This window comes from Barbus barbus, assembly GCF_936440315.1.
Source record: "Barbus barbus genome assembly, chromosome: 31".
Taxonomy (NCBI): domain Eukaryota; kingdom Metazoa; phylum Chordata; class Actinopteri; order Cypriniformes; family Cyprinidae; genus Barbus; species Barbus barbus.
The window spans coordinates 29,047,093-29,064,661 of NC_136759.1; the positions used below are offsets into that span (position 1 = coordinate 29,047,093).

General features: G+C 36.7%; 1 protein-coding gene across 3 annotated transcripts in view; it reads left to right on the forward strand.

The window, feature by feature from the left end:
- The window catches only part of LOC306851147 (uncharacterized protein), a gene marked incomplete at its 5' end in the record, with an annotated part of 73,367 nt that overhangs the window by 42,879 nt on the left and 12,919 nt on the right, over positions 1–17,569 (forward strand). Inside the window, 21 exons of one of the 3 annotated variants that reach the window (XM_079387268.1) lie at positions 774–821; positions 5,443–5,511; positions 5,607–5,651; positions 5,938–6,006; positions 6,096–6,131; positions 6,233–6,286; positions 6,633–6,698; positions 7,433–7,465; positions 9,138–9,212; positions 9,337–9,369; positions 9,593–9,664; positions 9,833–9,865; positions 9,996–10,049; positions 11,583–11,639; positions 12,512–12,544; positions 13,222–13,305; positions 13,495–13,527; positions 16,108–16,200; positions 16,291–16,323; positions 16,459–16,593; positions 16,679–16,720. In XM_079387268.1, the coding sequence (XP_079243394.1) occupies positions 774–821; positions 5,443–5,511; positions 5,607–5,651; positions 5,938–6,006; positions 6,096–6,131; positions 6,233–6,286; positions 6,633–6,698; positions 7,433–7,465; positions 9,138–9,212; positions 9,337–9,369; positions 9,593–9,664; positions 9,833–9,865; positions 9,996–10,049; positions 11,583–11,639; positions 12,512–12,544; positions 13,222–13,305; positions 13,495–13,527; positions 16,108–16,200; positions 16,291–16,323; positions 16,459–16,593; positions 16,679–16,720 (1,197 nt within the window). The remainder of the gene's footprint in view (positions 1–773; positions 822–5,442; positions 5,512–5,606; positions 5,652–5,937; positions 6,007–6,095; positions 6,132–6,232; positions 6,287–6,632; positions 6,699–7,432; positions 7,466–9,137; positions 9,213–9,336; positions 9,370–9,592; positions 9,665–9,832; positions 9,866–9,995; positions 10,050–11,582; positions 11,640–12,511; positions 12,545–13,221; positions 13,306–13,494; positions 13,528–16,107; positions 16,201–16,290; positions 16,324–16,458; positions 16,594–16,678; positions 16,721–17,569) is intronic. The other 2 variants (XM_079387270.1, XM_079387269.1) reach the window with 2 other exon arrangements.

Here is a 17,569-nt window from a genome sequence, read left to right on the forward strand (position 1 = left end):
AGACGCAATACGGAACTACAGCTCGTGACCACGTTAACACCTCATTAATAGTGTGATGCGGTATAGCTGTGGGATGGATGAATATACAAGCGACCATCCTCCAAAAGATGTGCAACAAACAAGCTCTTTTTATCCTTGATGGATCGGAGGTTTCACACTGGTGCCTGCAACAACAGAAATCAGTCAGGTAAACAAACACTGAATAAATCGAAATGTAGAAAATACGATAAGATTACCAGCAATTACTAGCCACATGCACCGTAACGTGTGGAATCAAAAGATGAAGTAATGCGCTATGATCAACCCTTATATACACAGGTGGGTAAGATCTGCACATGGGCATAATTAATGTTTTACAGATAATCCACATCACATGCCACGTGTGGCGTCATAGTTCCCCATATGTATGTATTCTGGTGGAGAGATAGTCTTGATACGATAGAGAACACACTTTATGTTGTTTGTTAAAAGCTTCTAAATCTAAATCCAACTTAAATTTTTCCTACAATCACTCATTCTGCTGACACTTGTATAAAAAAAAAATGAGTGAATTCAAGTATACATTTTATCCATACAGTATGTGTGCTCCCTTTTAGAATGTATAGGAACTTAGAAACTACCAGATCAATCAAACATTGCATGCAAAGACATGTTGCAATAGGTTTGAGGTCAATGCACATGGGGCATGAGATGTGGCATTCAATGGTCTGTGATATTATTGATGTTTTCTTTTTCCTAAATTTGAAGCAAAATTTGGATCTGTCCTCTCTGAGCAGGTGCAGGTGTTCTTACCCCAGCGCAAGCTAAAGCAGCTAAATATGGTGAGTACACGGACTGATTATGTTTTATTATGAGGCTCATAACTGACTGATGGGCAATTCAGGCTTGCTGATTGTATTAAATAGTCAAGTCATCTTTATTTATATAGCCCTTTTAACAATAGAGATTGCACTCAAAAAAAGACACTTTAAACTAACTTAATTCAATTATGGACACTGGTTCCACACAACAGAAACATGTTATCTCTACTCAAACACATAATGTATGATGAACTACACTGAATTGAGTAAAGTTAAACAACCATGTCCAAATAACTTCAAGTAAGTTCACCCTAACTATAGTATTTGAGTAAAAATAACGTTTCAATTATGTGGAACCACTGTCCATAAATGAATTGATTTATTTCAAGGTAAAATATTTTTTGATGCAGCTGCTATTTATAAGACATACTAAACACGCTAAATATAGTTCTTATTGTTAGGAGTTAGCCAGACGATGGTTGTTACAGCCATGACATGCCGAAAATAGTTTATTTTTATTTTTAATTAAAACAACATTAATTCTTGTTAGCAGGTCCTCAACCCAAGCACATGCTCTACACTTCACTACAATGGTAACCCCCCAAAACACTAGCATAACAGAAACTCTCTTAAATACAAACATAAAAGAGAAATAAACATTAATATGTATCCCCCCATTGTATCATCTTGAGAAAAGATGTATAAAATAACATTTAATTTGAACATTTACTCTCCTTATGCATACCCGTGCAAAGCATGGTGGGAAGTGGAAATCCTGTTCCTAGATTATATAATGATACTTTAACACAACTAAAATCATTTATGTATCTTAACTCCAGAGACGGACAATCCAGGGGTCAGAAAGTAAAAGTCCTGCCATATTTTTGTTCCACCCATGAACTCAGCAGCTGATTTAACCAGAAGAGGAACCAAGACATTCCTTTCAAGTCCCAAACGAGTCTCGAGTCAAATCCCAAGTCCTCAAAGAGTTAAAGTTAATGATATAATTATGTGACTAATTAAATGATGATTGTACTTTAGTGATGAACACCTGCTGTCGTTGAAAATTACAAAGAATCAGATGTTGATGTTTTATTGGTTACAATGAAGTTATCATCATGGAGATCGGTGTTTGTTTTAGTTGGGCTCTTCATCCTTTTAGCAACTCAAAGCAATTTGCTTTTGTGTAATTGCAAAATTGTAAAACTGTATCAGCTCAGGCTTTTAGACATGAACACTTATCATACGATCCTCAACAGTGGTGACAATAATTATTCATTCTGCAGTGCATGATAGGAGTTTTTACTATGGTGCTACTCAGCATGCATTGCAACATGAAGAATTTTGTTGATTATCACCATTGTTGAGATTCATATACTGGTTCTTGATGTCTGTGTGTGTCTAAAAAGCGCAAGAGTTCAAATATTTATATGCATTACATACATTAGATTTAAAATTAATTCATTATAACTGTTAGAACCACACTCTCCTTGTATGCTGTAGTTTCACGGGGTTGATTATTCAAAACCTAAACCCAGAAATGGAAAAATAAAAGTTATTTTCAATGCAATCGGGCCAACGACAAAAGCATAGCTGGTCACTGCACAACATCGAACTATCTACTTTATAACACCACATGCATTGTTACATAGAGAGACCTAACACAGGAGTGAAGAGCCCAACTAAAGCAAACGCTGATCTCCATGATGGTGGCGTCATTTTAACCAATAAAACATCAACATCTGATCCTCTGTAATTCTCAATAAAAGCAGGTGTTCATCACTAATGCTCAAATCATCATTTAATTAGTCACTTAATTATCTCATTAACTTTAACTCTTTGAGGACTTGGGATTTGACTTGAGACTTGCTTGTGACTTGAAAGGAATGACTTGGTTCCTCCTCTGGTGAAATCAACTGAGTTCATGGGTGGAATAAACATATGGCAGGACTTTTACTTTCTGACCCATGGATTGTCCGCCTCTGGCATTATATATAGTAGATTTAAAATGAATTATAACTAATAGAGCAATATTTTTGTTGCATGCTTGGTCTTGATGATTGTGTGTGTCTAAATAGCATTGGAGTTTAAATATTTATATGCATTACATTAAGGCTGCTTAACGACTATTTTTATTTAGATGAATCTATCGACTAAGTTTTCGATTAATCTAAAAATATTTTATTAAATCAAATAAAATCCAAATTTCTGTGAAATCCTTTAAAGCAAAAGTGAAGTACAACATAGAGTGCAAGAAGCAAGTGTCCATCTGTTAGTCCAGATCACTGAAATCAGTTCAGTATTATAGTGTGAGAATGACATCATATCCACCTGTTCTAGTCTAATAATAATAACACTATCATCAAAAAACACTTTTTAAACGAGTATTTACCAGAAATATTATTTACCAGAACTTATTTAGGTGAAAAATGTAAATGTGCAGTATTTCTGAAAAAACACTTTTTTAAAATATAAAATCAATTAATTGGAGATGCTTTTTATTATTAAAATTTAATGGAACAATTAAAATGGAATCCAGAAAATAATGGAAAACAGAATTTGGTACAGATAACACTGTAAAACTCAATTAATTAGACAGGCTTTTTGATTAATAAAATTTTAAAAAATTAATTTGGAAATAAAACTGATTTCATAGGGCCCTATAATTATAATATATATTTTTTTTGTAGTAATAAAAATGGATTTAAGTGAACAATAGCTTTTAAAATGACTTAAAGTACATATATAATAGCAATGATGTAATAATAAATAAAGTATCAAAAGCAAGAAATCATATGGTTTTATTGAACAAAACTGTTAAAATACATAATGTATTATAAACAATAGAGCTAATGTAGATTACGCATCACAACAAAGACCTGCAGGGGTGCCGACGGCCACATTACTGTTTAATATTGACCAAGCACCATTTAATTCAAACGTACACTTAATCTTTAATATCTGTACATGTCTTTAGGACAGAAATGCTATAACTGCTGTAATTAAATGAATATGTGGACATCAAACCGTGTAACTCAGAGTGAGGGTTGAGCTTTTATTTTGAAATCTCGATGTATTCTCCCGTGTTTGTGTAGATTTATAAATGATTTACCTTACAAATCTGATGAAATGTCACACCTTGCGTTCCCAGATGAGGTTATAATAAACCCAAACTCACAACAGCATGCAGAGATGAGTTTGAAACGCTCCACATGTAAATGATAACAGTTTCTGTGGAGCTACTGGAGCCGCTGTGAGACGCACGTGCTTAACTACACGCATGGAAATAATTAAAGAGCATATACTGTGTTAGAACTGCATCGCATATAATTATTTCATTAAATCATAGCGTTTGTGAATTCTCAATTATGCTTAATTATGATTTTTAAAGGAGTTTAATATTTTATATTTTATATTAAACTCCTTTTTATTTATATTTATATTTAATATTATATTTTAACATGTTTTATGGATTCTCGTCTGTGAAATGCGGCACTTCCGGTAGTTTTGCGGTTAGTCGACTCGAGCAAAATGAAGCCGACGATTTTAAAAAATCGACTAGTCGCGACAAATCGGTGAATCGCGACAGCCCTACATTACATAGATTTAAAATTCATTCACTGTAACTATTAGAGCAGCACTTTTATTGTATGCTGCAGTTTCCCGTGGTTGGTTATTAAATACCTGAACTTATAAATGAACTTAAAAAAAAGTTATTTTGGATGTAAACAGGTCAGCATCTGATGATTAGCTCATCATATGAAAATAGCTAATAGCTGCTCAATCCACAGTACTGATCTCTCTGCTGTACAACATCACATGCACTGCTTCAGAGAGAAATCTAACACTGGAGTCAAGGGTGAAGAGCCCAACTAAAGAAAACACTGATCTCTGTGATGGTGACATCATTTCAACCAATAAAACATCACAATCTGATCCTCTGTGATTCTCAATAACAGCAGGTGTTCATCACTAATGCTCAATAATTAGTCATGTTGTTATCTCATTAACTTTAACTCTTTGAGGACTTGGGTTATGACTTGAAGACTTGTTTGTGACTTGAAAGGAATGTCTTGGTTCCTCCTCTGGTGAAATCAGCTGCTGAGTTCATGGGTGGAATAAACATATGGCAGGACTTTTACTTTCTGACCCCTGGATTGTCCGTCTCTGTCTGTGATATATCTGCTTGTTTTACACTCTTTGGCCACCAGGTGGTATTGTGAGCAAATGAAGCCTCCAGAAATTAACCCTTTTGTGAACCACTTGGCTGAAAAGTTGAATAGATTCATGAGGCTTCATCTGGCCATCACTACGTAAAGGAGCAACCATATCTAAGGTGCTAGAAAAGAGAGAGTCCATAGTTTCTGTTACATAATCAAGATTTTCTGAGCTATTGGATATGCTGAGGAATTTAGATAAATCAGGAAGATTACTTACAAAGAAGTCTTTTGTGGTAGAACTGATGGTTCTACCATAATTGTAACAAGTAGTTAAATACAGGAAATGAACTGAGCTATCATCGCTCTGCTGCAGAATTTCCATGTCATTTGTATAAATTCCATGTGACAGTAATAAATATAGAGGATGATTTTGACAATGACGACCAATAATCTCAATCTGATAGCAAACCTTCTTTCACTAGGTGCTGGTTCTGGTGTTACTGGTATTGGTGGTGTACCAGGCGCAGGTGGACTTTTTCCAGGAGCAGGGGGTGAGATAAAATTGTGTGCAGTAGTGTTACATGACAGTGCATTTATTAGAACGATTCACCACTGATAAATGTTTTGTGTTTTCCCGTGTGTCAAGGTCCTGGTGCGCTCTCCCCTGCTCAGGCAAAAGCTGCTAAATACGGTAAGCAAGTATCCATATTTAGCATCCTTCTTAATCAGATATACCATGGTTCTAATTTCTGCTCCTGGGTGGCCACTGTCCTGCAGAGTTTCAACCCAGGTAGTGTAGCTTCAACCCCAATCAAACATACCCAAACAAGCCAGTCAATATCTTTACGATTGCTAGAAAAATACAGACAGGGTTGGAACTAAACTCTACAGTGGTCCTCCAGGAGCAGGACTAAAGAACTCTGACATATAGCATTGGAAATGTCAAACTGAGAGATCATGGCCCTGCCTTGCTCCAGGTGCAGGAGTAGTTCCTGGTGGTGCTGGGATTGTGCCAGGAGCTGGAGGATTTTATCCTGCAACAGGAGGTTAAAAAAAACTGCCTACACAAAATATCTAGAAGAATATTAAAAGATTATGATGATCGTGGAGTCTCAAAACCATTTCTTTTTCTAAGGTCTTACTCCCGCTCAAGCCAAAGCAGCTAAATACGGTAACATTTCTTTGTGGTGGAATTTCACAGAGATTTACATAGTTTATTCTAAGACCACATTTATAAAGCAACATTTAATGGATTCTTCCTCAATCTCCTAGGTTTGGGAACTGGTGTTGTTCCTGGTGTTGGAGGACTATACCCTGGAGCTGGAGGTGAGTGGGAACAAACAATCAAATCACTTCTTGAGGCACTTAGGAGCCACCGCACAAAATATCCATGAGTACAACTGTACACTGTGCTTTGACTTCAGATCTCAGATGTACAGTATCTGATTTCGCATTTACATGCCCCTAAACATCAGTTTTACAATTTAGTCATGCAAGCTCTTCTGCCTGTGATGGTACGTCTTGGTTCCAAAATTGGCCACTATCCATACATACTTACTAGATGCCCAGATCAAGTCACTCAGAAATGACTGAGTGGATTTTAATATCCCAGGGGCATTTTTCAAAGTAATAGATTGGTTCACTGCTTATTTTATTAAAATGTTTTGAAAAGGTGTACCAGTTGGTGGAGTAGTGGGGGGAGCTGGGGGAATTCCTGGAACAGCACCAGGGGCTGGAGGTGAGTTTTACACTACATTAATATTGCATCTGATAATAATCGATTAAACCTACCCACTGGGCAAAGTTACATCCAAAAGACTCTAGATGTCTGACAGAAATAAAGTCAATCTAATGAGTGAAGCTGGTGATGCTGTTTGTGGAGATGTTTGATCCTTCTTTGCAGAGCTCTTCAGAGATTTAATGTCTTTTATTTGCAGTTGATTTTATGCTCAATCATCAGTTATTTCATCATCTCATAAACTTCAACACTGTTTCAGTGAAGATTCGTTTATTTTCATGATTTTTGGACAGTGCCTGTGAGTTGCTTTGCAATTACAAATGGAAATTACATTGAAATTACATGAGTTTAAATCTAATGCATCCTGAGAGTGTTTATTTGGTCCAGAAACAGTATAAATTAAGTCTAAATTAACCTTAAATGATGTTGAAAATATGTCCACTGACCACATTTGAACTAGTTTTTAACCTTGTATGGAGGTTCACTGAACGTCTATATCGGACGCACAGAATACGTCAAAAATAGACGTCATAAAAACGTTCATTCTCGCTCCTAAGTGGACGTCTTTTCAACGTGTGCAAAGACATAAAAAGACGTCCAATGGACGTAACTTTGCACAGTGGGTACAGTTCATGTCATAATGTTAAAATGTTGCTAATAATGAAGTGTTAATCTTTTGGACAAGGTTCGTGAAATAATAATTATAGAAATTACTTTATAAATTCCTTTTTTAGTGTATCCAGGTGGAGTGAAGCCTCCTAAATATGGTAAGAGCTTTTACACACGTTTCAGGTGTAAATGGGATTTGATAATGTAGTGCAGACGAACAAGAAAAAAAGCAAAAAAAAGCAGCTTAACACTTTTGCCTGCAATTCTCTTCCAGTTACTTTTATTGCAAAGCTTGTAGAAACATACAAAAGCGTACATCAAAAAACTTACAAAATTTGCGTACATCAAATTATGGCATTATCTATACATACACGTACAATACAATTACATCCTTTTAGAAAAAGTTATAATACATAAAAAATTTGGCACTCTTTTTATTTTTTGTCTAAGTCTAAGAGATTAAACGATAGTCCAATTCAACAAGAAAAAGGGGGAAAGACAAAGGTGATTTAAGCCATTTTTAATTCTCTTCCAGTTATAGTTTATAGGTACATCATGCCTTTTTGATTCAGACACAGCATGTACAGTATAGTTCAGTACTGCATGGGTGGGCTGGGAGCCTGGACAGAAGCAGGATCTTGGTGCTGCCAGCTGCTAGTGCTTTAATCTTGCTAGCATGTTCTTTGATGTTATATTATATATGAAAATACATAGTTTGCTGTGGTATTTTTAAAGAGTGAGTAAGATAAGGAAAGTATAACTTTCAAAAAATTAGTCAGTACAAGAGGAGTACTTGGGATAGATAGGTAGTACACTAAAAAATGCTGGATTAAAAACAACCCAACTTGGGTTATTTGGCAACCCAGTGCTGGATAAATATTGGACAGAACACATGCTGGGTTGTTTAATTTAAGTCATCTATAGTTTAAAAAATATTTTATTGCTGTCTTAAAATGGGCTGGAAATTAAAAATCACACACAGAATTACTATAGGCAACAGCAATAATCAAAAGATGAACATTTATTATTAAGCAAGAACACCCATGGACAAAATACAAGACAAATGTAATTTATTTGGGTGAATACAGCATAGCTTACAATATTACATACATTTAAACTCGTTTAACAAGCGCTTTAGAGATAAAAAAACCTGTGAACTTTAGACCGCAGCCTCGCATTTCACTTGGTGTGACTTGCTCCAAAACCTACCCATAAACAAACAGTACTGAGATTGCAGAACCTATTTTAACATCAAATTAAATTACCCTCAGTATAATAACGAATAAAATCCCTTTATGTTATGCAAGGCAAAGGTGTTTCCAGCGTGAAATGACTGCTGCTGATGCAGCTGACATCTCATCCTTGCGTGGCGTAAAATACTATAATTTACACCACATTAAAGACTTTATAAATGAAATCAAATGTATACACACCTTTATTTCCCGGAGAGAGTGCACCACATTGGTGGTGGCGGCGCTGAGAAGCACTCTCTCCTGTAGGACACAAAAAGCCCGCTCTGACTGTAACTCAGCAGCTGCGTTGTTTCATCAATGCTCAACTCAGGTTAGGTAGAAAAAAGAACAGCATTGCAAGTATTAAAATATTATATTTAAAATATTAAAAACAATCCAACAAAACAACAGGCTGAACCCAGCATTTGGGTAAAAAAAAAAAAAAAACTCTTTTTAAAATAACTTTTTTTTTTGAGTGTAGATAGTGTTAGTATTGTAAAATAGGACTTTCAGATCACTTTTACCTCACATCTTGTATATTATAAAAAATCTAAAGAAATAAATTGATATTCCTTGGCTGTACATGTCATGTCTGTAGGAGGAGCAGGAGGGGCCGGTGTTGTCCCCGGCTACGGTTCTGTTGCTGGGTTCGGAGGAGTTCCTGGAGCTGGAGGTCTGTATATGTTGAATTGACTCAATTTCTCACAACTGTTGTTTGTTTGATAGTTAAGCTAATTCTGTTTCTGATGATAGTTTATTTTGGGTTGATGTTTAGTAATAGTGATAAATGTTTTCAGGGCTAGGAGCTGGTGCCAAACCTCCTAAATATGGTATGGACCTGACTATTTTATGATTTATGTGCATTGTTAATGCTATCTAAGATAAATCCAATTGTTTGTGCTTTTTATTTTGCCATTTGCACAGGAATTTTATAATAAAACTTTGTGTTGACATTATAATAAAAAAAATTTAAAAAACTTTTTAAGCTGTATTTGAAGACAGGATTGTTGGTAGGGTATTATCCAGTCAAAGATTATGCTATTGTGGCCTTAGGAGTGCCTGGAGGAACAGGTTTGGGGGTCCCCGGAGGAGTTCCAGGAGGAGTACCGATAACTGGCGCAGGAGGTATCACCGTTTCATTCTGCATAAAATATTAGACATGTTAGACTTTTTTTTTTTTTTTTAACCTCTTTTTAAAATTTTGGATTAAAATGCATGGACCTCAGCATGTTTTGTTGTTGTTGTTTTGTTTTATTTGTTTTTTGCTCAACTGTTCATATTTCTGTGTTTAAGGATACCCTGCTGGTGCCAAGGCTCTAAAATATGGTATTTGTATTTATTGATTATATATACAGTAGATATATAGATATACGCAAGATATATATATATATATATATAAGCTAGATCTTAGTAACCTTGAATTTACTGCTCTAAATAAAATGAATTCTTTGTCTAGGTTTGGGTGCTGGTGGTGGTTTACCAGGTGGGACTGGTTTTGTGCCTGGAATAGGTAAGAAAAAATGCCTGTCAATGAGCAGAGCTATAATGACTATAACAGCTGTTTATATTGTGAGTAAATGTGCTTATTAAAACAAGAAACAAAATACATTATTGATTTTGAGTTGAGGTAATCAACAGTGTTTTCATTTAGAGACTGCTTGGATTTTTTTCTTCTTCAGTAATTGTTCCTGGTTTACACTGTTTTTGATTTTGCCTAGCCATGTACAAACATTTTTCTATTTAATATTTGAAGAGTCTGTTGCAACCCCAAATCAAAAATGCTGTTAAATTACTTTTGGCTTTGAAGACATAAATCCATTTTTGTACTGTAAACATGTTCCTTGAACAGTTTGAAAATGTTTAAAAATGTAGCTCCTGTTCAATGGACTGAAAAACCATGACCATGAGCATGTTTGTCTTATTAATACATTGCTTTGCTCAAAATAAGCTTGCTGCTGTGAAAGTACTGGCACCACTTTTTGTTTTGTGCTCAAGGGGAATGGAACTGGGGCTGGAGCCCTAAGTAAGTTCAAATAATAAATAAAAAACGGCCCCTGATTATTAGGTTCAGGTGTAACAAATTGACCTCCTGAACTATTCAGGTGTGCAGATCAGCATTATTTGTTTAGTTCTGTGGAAGGTTTGTGATTTGTAATCAGTAAATTAGATATTAGGAATTACATGAAGTGGAAATAAAGTAAAACTGAAGCAGTATAAGCAAACTATAGTTCCGCTGCAGACGTGTAAGATGGTTTGTCGACTACCTTTATCGGCTGACTAGTAAAAATGGGTAGACATGCAAGTCCTAAGGAGCAATTACATAGACTTGAGATTTGGAAATGGCTTTTAGGGGCAGTTGTGGCCTAATGGATAGAGTCAGACTTGTAACCCAAAGGTCATGGTTTTGAGTCTCAGGTCTGGCAGGGATTGTAGGTGGGGGGGAGTGAATGTTCAGTGCTCTCAACACCCTTAATACCACGACTGAGGTGAGACCCTTGAGCAAGACACCGAAGCATTGACCGCTGTGTGTGTGTGTGTGTGTGTGTGTGTGGTTTTTTTCATGGTTTGTGTGTGTGTGTGTGTGTGTGTGTGTGTGTCTGTCTGTCTGTCTGTCTGTCTGTGTGTGGTTTTTTTCATGGTTTGTGTGTGTGTGTGTGTGTGTGTGTTCACTACTCACTACTCACTGCTGTGTGTGTGCACTTGGATGGGTTAAATGCAGGGCACAAATTACATACTTGGCCACACGTCACGTTCTTTCCTTCCTTTTCCTTAGCAATACATTTTGGTGCATAATCGTGTACTAGCATTTTCAAATGCATTTTTTGTAGTTTGTCAGTTAGAGAGTGGACCTCTTTTGAAGAGTCTGTGACTGTTTAAAATATGAAATCAGATAATTTTTCTGAACATGTATCATTTTCACTCTTAACTACTTTTACCAAAACATGTAGCACTTTAATGCCCTGCAACGTTTAATTATATTCCATTACTCCAGAATATACAAGTTATGATAACATATATTTCCTTGTGTCATTGCTGTCATCAGGTTTGGGTGGAGCTGGTGGAGTCCCAGGTGGAGTTGGAAGAGGAACTGGATATGGAGGTAAAGTATTACATTTCCAAATATTCAGCCAGTACACTACAACATTAACCCTGATGAGACAACAACATGATGTGCTGTAATTCTTGCTGTGTTCTAAACTTGCTCAGAAATATACAAGTTAGTAGCTATGCAGACGAGCCTTGACTTGATGCAGACAGAGAATGGCATCCCATGTAGTGAGACGAGGTGTAACATGCAGTCTCTCTCTTTGGTTCACTGAACTTCAAATGCACGGCTGCGTAGGAAGTGTAGGATCTTCAGATAGGAAGGGTCTGATCTTCCCTTGGTAGTAAAGATACCTTATATTGTTGATGAGCCTAGATGAATAATGATGGTGTTGCATTGGACTTGCCAGGAAGACCAGAAGCTCAGTCTTCAGCTGGATTTGGTTTAAATTACCCTCAGTATAATAACGAGATGGAGTAGCTGAATCCATGCTGAGGCAAGTTAAGATGCAGTCACTTTGTGATCATAAGACTGCATGTCTGCATGTCTTTATGTTATGAGGAAATCAGTGGAAGAAACAAATCTACCTGGATGATAGGTGCCAGTGTAGTTATGTATATCAAGAAGTGGAGGGGGCCAAAAACCAGACCCTGAGGCACACCAGTAGTTAACTGATGCGCCCTGAGACACCCCTTCACTCTAAGGTATTCAGAAAATATAAACAAATGAGGTACAATAGAACTCAATCCAGCAGAGTTCAGATCCCATGATGTTCAGACAGTAGAGAGGAACTGGTCCCAGACAGGTCCAGCAGAAAGAAGTGGGTGATTTCTCGCCAGTCACAGAATGATGGATAGATTTTCTCAGATCTGTAGTTGTATAGATGCTTTTTAGCCAAAGTAAAAGCAGATTTCATATTTTCACAGGATATGGGACTGGGGTCAAACCACCTAAATACGGTAAATTATTTTCATTTCTATAGCAAATAGGACTTTCAATATACTACAGAAACTCTCTAAACCAGGGGTCTCCAACCCTGCACCTGGAGAGATCATTTCCTGTTGACTTCAGTTCCAGCCCTGCTCCAATAAACCTGTTAGTTGTTTTCCAATAATCCTGAACACCCTGATTAACTAATTAAGCACTAAACCCTTGCCTACCCCTGTTCTAAATTGAAATAAAAGTCGGCATGAAATGATCAATTTGCCCTATCTGTTTTCTAAATGCAAGTTATAGACCTTATTATGATTAATTTGATTTGATTTTTAATCAAAATGTCATAACTCAAATCTTTTTTATTTCTTCCTTAATGAACAACTGATTCTGATTGTCATCTCATTAGGAGAGAGTTCCATGAACTGAACTGAATGTGTCAGATGAAAAAGACATATAAAATGCGTAGAGTGGTGGGTTCCTAGGACCAGCATTTGAGAACCACTGTCTTAACTGGAAATCAACAGTCTTCTTTCTAGTGACGTATGCAGGATATCTCTTAAACTCAAATCCTGCAAGCTCACACTCATCTCGCTCATATTTTATTATAGTCCACTACACTTGGATGTGCATTACAGAAATATAGATCTGTCACTACTTCTGTTTTGTCGTGATTTTAATGACAAATCTCATCCATGGGCAGGTGTTCCAGGAGGAGTACCAGGAGCAGTACCTGGTGGAGTACCCGGTGGAGTACCGTTAGGAGTACCAGGTGGTGTACCTGGAGGTATTTTTATTATATATACAGTGCACCATTTATTCAAGACACATTTTGTTAAAAATTACAGTTCACTTGTGCTTAAATCCTAAAAGTCTTTAAATTGGACTCAATTCTCATAACAATTAAGCAAGCATTATGAATCATAAATTGTGATCTAAAAGAATAATTCTCTAAAATGTATTTATGCTATTGCAGGGTATCCAGCAGGAGTTAAACCTCCGAAATATGGTGAGAGAACATTTTGTATGTCTATCTAAAAAGGGATTTTTTTATACTTTTTAAATGTTTACACCAAAATAAATGAATAGCACTTTTGAAAAACATCTAAAATCATATTCACTCGAGATGTACAGCCTACTCATGATATAAATATTTGAGTAGTTTAGGACACTGCCTATTTAGAGCAAAATAAAATTGTTAAAACTTATTTGATTAAAGAAATATGAAGATATGCATGTAACCATTCATGAAAATATACCCCAATTACATAATGCCAATATCTTTATTACAGTATTTTCTATGAACTTCAATAAATTAATTTGATTATAGAAAAAAATAGCATTTGTTTGTTGACCAGAAAAAAATATGAACATTTAATAGAAAATACTGACCATTCTCTTTGATTACAATAAAATTACGATAACACTTTAGATTAGGGAACATAATTCACTAACTAGTTGTTTATTAACATGCATATTACTTGCATATTGACTGTTTATTAGTAGCTATAAAGCACGTATTAATGCATGTCCATATTCTAGATCCCTTAACCCTGCCCCATACCTAAACATAACTATTACAACAACTACATTACTTACTATCAATAAGCAGAAAATGTAAAGCTTATTAAGGGAAAACTCTTAATACAACCCGAATTCTGGAAAGTTTGGGACGTTTTTTAAATTTGAATAAAATGAAAACTAAAAGACTTTCAAATCACGTTGTGACGATCGGCCTTATAGGAAGATGTTACAATGACTAAAAGGGGTCAGTTATACTGTGTGAGGTCAAATAAGTGTTTTAAAAAGATGAGACAACACCAAAAGTAGAATGAATAAATGTTGTATTTACATATTGCACAAGGAACTTAAAACAGCACAATAAAACTACAATAACTTACTAGATTGTCCATTTGAATTGTACCCTAAAACAGTCCTTAAGAATCCTAGTGTGTTGAAGTCTCAAGGTAAAAGTGTCCACCCGTGTATATACAGTCCAAAGAAAGTGATAATCCAAGATGGGTGAAATACTGGAATGGTAAATCCATAAAACAATTCCACAATCCAGCGTGTAGGTGTTTGGTCAATGACCCTGTTTGTTTGACATGCTGCTTGCTTTATACTGGTCTACTTCTTGATTCCTGTCATGTGACTGATCACATGCAAGGAAGACCCAAGAACATTTAAAGACATCCACAAATAAAATCATGCAAAAAGGAAGCCATATGTGAACATGGTTCAGAAGCACCTTCGTGTCCTGTGGGCCAAGGCTCATTTAAAATGGACTGTTTCAAAGTGGAAAAGTGTTCTATGGTCAGACGAGTCCAAATTTGACATTCTTGTTGGAAATCACGGACGCTGTGTCCTCCGAGCTAAAGAGGAGGGAGACCTTCCAGCTTGTGATCAGCGTTCAGTTCAAAAGCCAGCATCTCTGATGGTATGGGGGAGCATAAGTGCATACGGTATGGGCAGCTTGCATGTTTTGGAAGGCACTATGAATGCTGAAAGGTATATTAAGGTTTTAGATCAACATATGCTCCCCTCCAGACGACGTCTATTACAGCAGGACAATGCAAAACCACATACTGCAGCTATTACAACAGCATGGATTCGTAGTAGGAGAGCCTGGGTGCTCAATTGGCTTTCCTGCAGTAGAGCTCTTCAAGGAGGACCCGAGGGACCCGTACATATTTTAAATGGTCAGTCAGGTCCAGGTTGGGTCCTATATGTTTGTAAAATTAGGATGAGAAAAGTGTGAGCAGAAAATAAGGTGGAAAAAAAAAAACGTTACCTCAGCCGCAAGAAGCAGAGTGCGGGCGGAGTTACTGTAGTAGGCTACTGCAAGAAGACAGTGATCATGGATTCCTTCATGAGTGATGTGAAAAAAGATTAAACAAAACTGAAGAAGAGACACATCTGTTTTTGAACACGCCCTCAGTAAAGTGTAATGCACTTCTTGTTCTGTGCGTGTTTTGCTAAAAAAATAATTGCTCCGAGTCTTTATTACAACCAACAAAAAGTATTGTTATTGTTCTTCAAAAACTCGAAGTTGACTCGAGATGAAAAAAAAAAAAACTGCAAAGTTGCATTAGTCATCCGTCTCCGTTACAGCAAGTAGACTTTTGAATCTGGAATAATGAGTGGATTAAGAAGGCTCTTTCAGTCGGCAAGAGAACCCACAACCTTTGGATTACAAGTCCGACTCTCTAACCATTAGGCCACGACTTGCCCCCGTGCCAACTTTTTTGAGACCTGTAGCAGGCATTAAATTTGAAATGAGCTCATTTAGTGCATAAAAGTATAACATTTCTCAATTTTAACATTTGTTATGCTCTCTATGTTCTATTGTGAATAAAATATTGGCTCATGTGATTTGAAAGTCTTTTAGTTTTCATTTAATTCAAATTCAGGTTATTAGTTAATAGTGAATATGTGTCCACTAATCTAAAGTGTTACCAAAATTACTAGTCATGGCAGCTGCCTGTACATTTTTTTTTTTTTTCAAAATAATCATTATAAACTGTAGTAAAAGAGATGTTAGTGCAAACTATGTGGTAATGATATGAATGGTGACATGGGTTGCCTGCAGGAGTTGCGGGAGGTGCAGGTACAGTACCTGGTGCAGCAGGAGCACCACTGCCTGGAACTGGGATGGGACTGACACCAGGAGCCGGGGTTGGAGGTACTTGATTCAACTGACCCATGAACAGGTCACTACCAATGTGAGATAATAATCACCAGCAATCAATAAGAATCATTTCAATGTTTTCAGGATATCCTGGTGGAGTCAAACCTCCTAAAACTGGTACAGTAGTTCATATACATTAGCTTCATGTATTTCTTAACAAGCTGCTCCATCTAAACCTGTTTACCTGCCTTTTAATAAGGTAATGCAGCATAATTTATTCCACCTGATGCACTTCTTCCCATTCTTTGCTAGGTGCTGGGATCACTGGAACTGGAATAGCAGCTCCTGGAGCAACACCTGGTAGTGACGTGGTGGTCGTACCGGGTGGCACTGGCATTGGTGTTCCTGGTGGTACTGGTCTGCCTGTTGCACCAAGTGGAAAACCAGGTACAACAAATAGGCTTACTCCACCAAATGCCATGAAGCACATAGAATGTGATGCTTGATTTGAACTAATGTGTTTGTTCAACAGCAAAGCTTCCAACGCTGCCTCCTGTAGGGACTGCTGTACCGGGTAAATACAAAACTGATTCTGTTTGATAAATGAACAATCTCTATGCACTCTCAATTACATTTCAGTTTGTTGCCAGGGAAAGAAAGTAGTAGCTCATTCAAATAATGTACAGATTTTTGTAACAGTTTTCTCCAAACAGTTACAATACAGAAAAATAAGGGTGATTGAATTGAAGTCAGAATTACAGTTATTTCAAAATGAAGCATATACACTATTTCATAGAAAAACCTTTAATGAAATAAAGAATACATATTTACTCAATAGCATCCTCTTAATATGTGCCTTATACAAAATGTAACATATGTAACCCTGGTTCCCTGAGTAGGGAAGAAGATGCTGCATAATGCGATAACACTATGGGGAATGCCCTCGGCATGACATGTCTGTAGAATGTGTGCAATCACACCATTGGCCAATGAAGAGGTCAGCTGACATAGTGCACTGCATCACCTACACCATAAAAGGCCATCTCAAACATCACATCTTCAGATTATCTGAAGGAAGATGCACAGGTCTGCCTGAAGTATGGCAATGAGATGCAGCATCTCATTCCCTACTCGGGAAATAGGAATTCAATGTTGCATCATGAGTTGACACCATGGGGAACTTTATACCAATTATTCCATTCTGCAAAATGGACTTGATAATTACAGACAGGTGTGTTGAAGCAGGGTTGGAACTGATCTCTGCAGGTAGGCGGCTCTCCAGGAATAGGATTCAGCACACCTGCCTAAGACAATCCTCAGACACTGACTCTTGAGGCTCAAAAGATGGTCCGTTAAATCTTTCTAGGATAGGTCCAAGAAGGAGCTCTCGTTGGTCAGAAAGGCCTCACCCATCTGATCCCAT